Source organism: Callorhinchus milii, unplaced genomic scaffold (genome assembly GCF_018977255.1).
Source record: "Callorhinchus milii isolate IMCB2004 unplaced genomic scaffold, IMCB_Cmil_1.0 Scaffold25, whole genome shotgun sequence".
NCBI lineage: Eukaryota > Metazoa > Chordata > Chondrichthyes > Chimaeriformes > Callorhinchidae > Callorhinchus > Callorhinchus milii.
The window spans coordinates 5,015,491-5,023,035 of record NW_024704766.1 but is presented as its reverse complement, the minus strand read 5'-3'; the positions used below and the strand labels follow the sequence as shown (position 1 = coordinate 5,023,035).

Sequence of the window (7,545 nt, the reverse complement as noted above, 5' to 3'; positions counted from 1 at the left end):
TCAAGGCACATCTCAAGACCCTCCTCTTCGACCGCACCTTTGGTCGCCCTCCTACCCCTACGCTCCCTGCCCTCCACCCCGTCCTGATCCCAACTCCCCAACTCGGGTCCAAATCCCTGACTGCCCAGCTCCTCGGGACGTCCTTCTGACGTGAAAGGTGCTGTTGTTGTTGTTGGCTCGACCTTGCCCTGTGATGCTCTGGAAAGTGGGATTAGAATAATAATATTTCTTCTACATAATACACTTTACAGTGTATCCCGTGAAGCACTTTGAGACATCTCAACGACGTGATAAGGCGCTGTATCAAATGCAAGTGCAGAAAAAATAAAATGGGTTAAATTCATTGTGTGCAACTTTGTGTAAAGAAATCATTCCTCATATCTACCCTAAGTGCGAAACACTGGACAAGTTTCCTTACTCCATATGCCTGTGTTTACCGAGTAGTAAGTAGGAACTCGTTGTTAGTTACTTGGTGGATCGCTTTCCAGGGGTAATAATTGCCTCATATAACAAAAATAATTTGGTCATTCAATCCACGACGGTTTGTGGGACGTCGCTGTGCGCAATTGGCCTCCGCTTTTCGCCCACAAAATATACAGTCAATTGACTTTACAGTGTATCCTGTGAAGCGCTTTGAGACGTCTCAACGGCGTGATGAGGCGCTGTGTCAAATGCGAGGATAATTATTATTATTAGCAGCAATTCTCTCTGTTTTTTGGGTCCATACTGCAAAGTAAAAGTGCCTATTCTCACTCATGCGCCACTAAGATCAAATTGCGTCCCCTGATGCCACCGGTCTGCTACTACAACAAAAACACCTGTCCTAAATTAGATGTTGTTTAGACGGAAAGATATTTATTGCAGTTTCCACAAACAGCCACAATTGTCAGCCAAGACACAGTGGGTGTGAGAGGGGAGGAGGGGGGAGAGAGAGAGAGAGAAATTCCCTCCTCTTAGAATCATTAAAAGTCCTGAACAGGCACAGACGGGACTTGGTCTGTTAAACTTGGTTTAACGTCTCACCCAAAAGGATGGATTTTGTACACGTTGAAGAATGCATCACCACTTAGCTTAGGATGACGCAACGCTATGTACAGTGTAGATTTAGGCGAACAGTATTTTGCCTCTGGTAAACGCTGCCCTCGGTTTAGCGCCAGACCCTGGAACGATACCTTGTGCAAAATGAGGCAGATATTTTGTGGGAATGTTAAATCGAGGGTTGATTGAGAGTGCCTGATGGACGCTGGGGCAGGACAGCAGTGCAGCAAAGGATCAGATCAGAGCAGCCAGCAGCTGCCGACAGAGTCTCCCACTCCTCACACAGGCAGTGCGGTAAGGATAGGGGGAGGGAGGTGGGTATCTGTTTCTTTGGGTGTAAAGAACACGCCTGGTTGTCCTGCCCTGACTGACGCCAAATACCATATCTATCAGTGAGCAGCCTGTGTGCAATGTCACTCAGAGGTGAGCGTTGCACTTGCTGATCTCGGGAATTAATGACTGTGTGATTCCCTCTCCCGTCATACGGGGGACTGTGTGCTTTCTTGAGTCAATCATTTCTGAATTTTAGCAGCGCTGTGTGTGTTTGTGTGTGTGTGTGTGTACGTACGTGTGCCCCTATCTGTCTGTCTGTATCCCTACCCCTGTGTCTGTGTGTGTCTGGGTGTATGGGCCTGTGAGTGTGTGTCTATCTCTGCGTATTGAGACGTCACAATGATGGGATAAGGCATTATATCAAATGCAAGGATTATTATTGTGTATGTACGTGTGTGCGCATGTGTGTGTCTTCTCTATGTGGGTCTCTGTATGTATGTGCCTATGAGTGTGCGTGTGCGTGTATATACCTATCTTAAGTAAGGACGGTCTGAGGTGCAATTTGAAGAGTTGCAGCATTTATTGACGTTCAGTCTGTATGTGGGGATGTAAACCGGGAGTGTTGGCAGATGTGTGGCCATTGAGGATTGCGCTGCGCACGTGTGAGATAAAGGGAACTAGAGGCAGATGATGGTGAGGAGACTGGTGGGAGCTCAGGCTGCACATCTAACGACCAAACCTGGTGCCTGTGGTCCTGTGCCGGGCTGAACGATGCCACAGTGGCGCACTCGCTGGCACACTCGCTGGCACACTTCATCACGTGCTCACACCACACTCTTCATGTGTGACCTGGACAGTGAGTGTGATCTGAGATTTAACCTCATCCGAGTTCCATACACAGGATACGAGGAGGAGGGGACCTGAATAATGATCAGGAGTGGGGAACCTTGTCTTTCTCACATCTTCCCCACCCCCCTCAGAACTGGGGCCCGTTATGGCCACGGCTGAGATCAGTGACAGAGCTGGGATCGTCAATTCACTTTATTGTAGAAGCTGTGGAGCGCTTTGAGACGTCTCAAAGACTTGATGAGGCGCTGTATAAAATGCAATGATTATTATTATTATTGGTCTGAATACAGGAGCTCAGTTCGGCACAAGGTGGAGAAAAGGCTGGAAGGGTGGGGGGAGCCGGGGTGGGGGGGTGGGTGGGGGGGAAGAGAGGGAATAACCACCAACATCTTATGTTTTCTACAACTGAGACATATCAGTGCAGAGTCCGAGAGTCGACGGGAGTTCGAGACTGAGGCGGTGAGAGAGAGAGAGAGAGAGAGACCTCGTGTCCGGGATAAGGAACGGACGGACGGCTTTGTGTGGCTCAGCGTCAGGGGAGGATGTGAGACATCGACAATATGAGCCTGTGGGCGCGCGAGTGCGTACTGACCGCCTTCCTGTTCCTCCAGCTGCCGACCTGCATCCTCTCAGGTACCTACCCCCGGCCCCACACCCCCTCCACACAGACACGCGCGCGTGCGTGCGCACAGTCACTACACGTCACAGCATATCTGGTGAAGCATTTCACCCACAAAATATACAATCCATTCACTTCACAGTATATTCTGTGAAACACTTTGATTCGAATGGAAGACCTGATAAGGCGCTGTATCAAATGCAAAGATTATTATTATTATTACTACACACACAGTCACTACACTTCACAGCTAATCCTGTGAAGGCTACAAATCTTAGGCAATGAATAAAGAGGAAGCGAGCGGTAAAATGTGTGACTTTCAGAGACCGACGGTTCCACTCCGACTGTGTCCGCCGTCTCCCGGGCAGTGGTGCCGGTGGAGGAGAACGCGGTCAGCGAGTTTACCTGCCGGGTGCACGGTTGGAAGTCGGAGCCGGTGGTCACCTGGTACCTGGACGGTGTGAAGCAGGAGAGTGACGGGGCTGTGATGGTGCCAGACGCCACCAACCATAGCCGCAACACCTTCGTAGTGACCGCACGACGGAGGGACAAGGAGCTGAACTGCTCGGCCACCGACCCCGAGACCGGGATAACACACAACGCCAGCCTCATCCTGGATGTGCAGTGTGAGTCTCCCGACCTCCCCCCCCACCACCCACACCCCCAAAAAATAAACATTGGCCACTCAATCCACGGCTGTTTGTGGGGACGTCGCTCTGTGCAGTTGGCTGCCGTGTTTCGCCCAGAAAATACACAGTCACTACACTTTACAGCCAATTCTGTGAAGCGCTTTAAGACGTCCTGACGACGTGATAAGGCGCAATATCAAATGCAAGGATTATTATTAGTCCAATGAAGTCCGTGTCGCTCTCTCTCTATCCCTCACAGTTAAGCCTGAGGTGGTTGAGATGAACGCTGAGTACAGAGAGGACAACTCCTCGGGTCTGTTCCTCGTCCTCTTTGTCCTGGTCAGAGCCAACCCCCCCGCCAACATCACCTGGGCAGACGAGAGCGGCCATGTGGTCGTCAACACCTCCAACTTCATGATCATGGACACCAAGAGCTACCCCTGGCTGACCAACCACACTGTCCACGTCCAGCTGTCCAGCCAGCCTCGGAACTACTCCTTCACCGCCGGCAACGATTTTGGGGTCACCCACTCCTCCATCCCCTCGCCTGGTGAGTGAGACGGGGGGAGAGAGAGCGAGGGGGACAGGGGAGGATTTCATTTGGACGCTGTTACGAAGCTCAATCGTCTATTGAGTCTGGCTGTGAGCTGAAATGTTAGCCTCTGGGTGTGCAGCAAGACCCTGGACATCCACAGCCTTCACTCAAGTCAAAAATTCAGACCCACTTGGGTCAACCGTCATTCCAGTTGCTTATGTTCTATCCTTTCTCTCCCTCTCCCCACACTCCTCCCTCCCCCCATCCCATCCCAGGCTTCCTGGAGGCCAGTGTCGAGGTGCCTCTGATGGTCATCCTGGTCGGGGGGGTGCTGGGGCTCCTCACCATCCTCTTCCTCAACGTCCTCGTGCTCTGCGTCGTCAACAGGAGACAGAAGCCTCTCGGTAAGGCCTGTGGGCAGCTGGGAAAGGTGGGGCTGGGGGCCAGGGAGTTGGGTTGAGGTCAGGACACTGGGCCCCGTTTAAATAGTAGAGAAGATTAATTAACGGGAACAAATCGTGAAGGGAATTGAGAGTGGGTCGAGCCCTCTGGGATGCAATCCTGCGTGAGGGGCTATATAAGTGCAAGTTGTTGTTGTTGTTGTTGGATTCCAGTCGTTGGTCCCCAACACTTTGCAGAAGCAGCTGGATGGATGCTGTGATGGGAGGAGGCAGGTTGAGATCGGAAGTGGCCAAAAGCACTTCCTCATCCAAACAATCTTCTTCCGTGCCTCATGGCAGGAGACATCACAGGGTTCTGCACGTCAGATGTGTGTGTCATCACGGCAAGACTGACTCCCCCTTCTCTCTCTCTCTTTACCCTGTTTCAGACTTAAAACCAGCTGCTAACTCGCTGCTTCTAAGGTAAATCCTCCCTTTCCTCTTCCTCGTGTTTGCTTTACCAAAGACTGTACTTTCCAAGTCAACCCACACCGAACCTTCCCTCCCCTGCCTGGCCCCAAGTCGCCAGTGAAACGTTTAGAATACGGGCTCCTTATCCACGGAAATTACTCCATCTACTCCTTTAAGATATCTGTGCGCCCTTCGCCCCCTCTGCTCAGTGAGCTCTGGCCTTCCCCACGTCCCCCTGCCCTGCCTGCCCCATCATCAGCGGTCGGGCCTTCAGCCTCTCTGCCCTCACCCTTTGGAAATCCATCCCGGAGCTCCTCCACATCGCCCCTTCCCTTGCCTCCTTCAAGGCACGTCTCAAGACCCTCCTCTTCGACCGTGCCATCGGTCATCCACTCCCCCCGCCCCCCTACTTTGCACCCACACCCCCCACTACCTCTCTTGACTCCAACTCCCAGCTCGGGTGCAAACCCTTTACTGTCCAGGGACTTGGGCATTGGGACGTCCTCCTGACATGAGAACTGCTGTGTAAATGTTGTTGATGTTGTAAATGTAATTTGTTGTTGCTGTTGTCTGTGCCTTTGCTCTGATGTAGAGACCCCGTGAGCGTTAAGTGTGAGGACAGGCGGTTCCCGAGAGACTACCTCTCACTCCCGTCACACCTTCACCTCCAGCAGAGCCTGGACACCAACTGCCCCCCACTCCCGGGTAAGTGAGCGCTGGGTGTGGGGTGGGGTGGGGGGGGGGGAGCAACTCTCATTTCTATTTGAACTGAAACAAACAGCACCTCAGGACGTCCTCCGATGTGAAAGATACTGTATTCAAATGTAATGTGTTGTTATACCCCGTTATTTCCTATACTCACGTGTAGGTGTGTGTGTACAGGTGTGTGTGTATGTGTATGCAGGTGTGTGTGTGTTTGTAGGGGAGAGTGTATGTGTGTAGGTGTGTAGGTGTGTGTGTGTGTGTTTGTAGGGGTGAGTGTAGGTGTGTGTGTGTAGACGTATATATGTGTGTGTGTGTGCAGGTGCGTGTGTGAGCAGATTAACCCCGGAGTGAGTGAGCGTGTGTGTGTAACGGTGCGTGTGTCTGGTTTACCTTAGAGGTCAGGGTGGTGGCCTGGCCAGAGAGAGACCCTCCATCCGATCAGGACAGCTCCATCAGCATCGAGTCTAAAGGTAAGGTTCGCAGTGTCCGTCCATCTCCGTCCGTCTTGCTCGTTCCCTGCAGGGACATTGCCCGTTCCCCCAGGACCAGCACGGCACCACCGCATTGCCCACCTCCAACCGTACCCCGAACCCAGCCCACACCCGCGTCCCGTGAGTTTGCCCGGACGAGACCTTCACGCTTGTCTTCAAATCCCTTCAGCCCCTGGCGCTTCCCAACCTCTCCTTCCTGCTGATTCCCGAACCAACTACCCGCTGCCTCCGCTCGACTGGCTCTGACCTCCTGCTTTTGCTTGTATCTCGGGCCCTTTTAGCTACTAAATCCCCAAACTCTGCACCTCTCGCCCTCAATCCCTCTCCGCCTTGGCCCCCCCCTCCTTCCCCAGGCTGTGCCTGAAGACCCTTCCTCTTCGACCGTGTTTACCGTACGCTCCCGCCCCACCCGCCCACACCCCCCCCAACTATTGGGCATGGTGTCGCGCTCTACCGCTGTCAAGCGCTCTTGGACGCTAACCTGCGTGAGGGGTGCTGGGTGAATGACCAGTGAGGGGGGGTTGGGTGACAATCTCTCTGTTCCTCTCTCCAGGTTTTGTTCGTTTCCCGATGTACGGATTTATCTACAAAGTCTCCAGCCTGAGTAGTGATGAGATCTGGCTCTGAGCTCCCCCGCCACCCCCCCACCCCAGCCCCGACCCACTGGACTAACCTCGGCGTTCGGAGGGGTGGGGGGGGGGAGGGTGGGGAGGAGGGAGCTTCTGGTAACACAGAGCGCACCACAACCCTACCCCCACCCCACCCCATTGACACGATTATAACACAATCCACACGACAAGGTGCGCAACGACTAATTTAAAAATCTCGTCCTGTGGGGTGGGGGTTGGGGTGTGGCTGGGGAGGGGGCTTATTGTATGAGATATGCCCCCACCCATCCCTGAAATTCGCCTCCCAAAATCCCCCGCCCGACCGTGCACCTTCTCTCCCCGACTTCTCAACCTGCTTTGCTATGAAGCTGTCTCTTTGACCCCCGGCCCCCCTTGCCCCCACCTCCCCCCTCCCCGCTCCCTCTCCCCCAGGACCCTCGCGTCCTCCATGGACTTTGTGAAGCGCCGAGTTGCGCGACGTCGCTGTGTTTGCTGTCTGTGCGGCTCCTATAAGCGTGGCCGGTTTGCTTGTTTTCGAGCATGTGGCTCTCTCGCCAACCTGCGTCTAGTACTCTCCGGAATTAGGTAACCAGCGCGGGGGCCCGTCCCTCCAGGGAGAGAGAGAGAGCGAGAGAGGGGGAGAGAGAGAGAGAGAGAGCGCATTCCATTCCAACAAACTGTCTCTCGGATTTCCACGTGGAGTTGGGTGGGAGGCCTGGAATTCTCAGCTCGGCTTCCGACACTCTTAAGCAATGGTGACGGGTTTCCGTGTGTGTCAGACCCCGGCCGGTCACGGTGACGGGTTTCCGTGTGTGTCAGACACCCGGCCGGTCACGGTGACGGGTTTCCCTGTGTGTGTGTGTCAGACGCCCGGCCGGTCACGGTGACGGGCTTCCGTGTGTGTCAGACGACCGGCCGGTCACGGTGACGGGTTTCCGTGTGTGTCA

General features: G+C 53.8%; 1 protein-coding gene across 1 annotated transcript; it reads left to right on the top strand.

Annotated features, from left to right (window-relative positions):
* Nucleotides 1–1,119: 1,119 nt before the first annotated feature.
* Nucleotides 1,120–6,633, top strand: LOC103180353 (transmembrane protein 25). Its single transcript, XM_042343944.1, has 9 exons — nt 1,120–1,461; nt 2,571–2,793; nt 3,103–3,405; nt 3,668–3,958; nt 4,219–4,347; nt 4,773–4,806; nt 5,387–5,499; nt 5,895–5,969; nt 6,544–6,633. Exons 2-9 carry the CDS (start codon nt 2,721–2,723, stop codon nt 6,615–6,617), a joined length of 1,092 nt encoding a protein of 363 aa, XP_042199878.1. The 5' UTR covers nt 1,120–1,461; nt 2,571–2,720; the 3' UTR covers nt 6,618–6,633.
* The last annotated feature ends 912 nt before the right edge of the window (nt 6,634–7,545 follow it).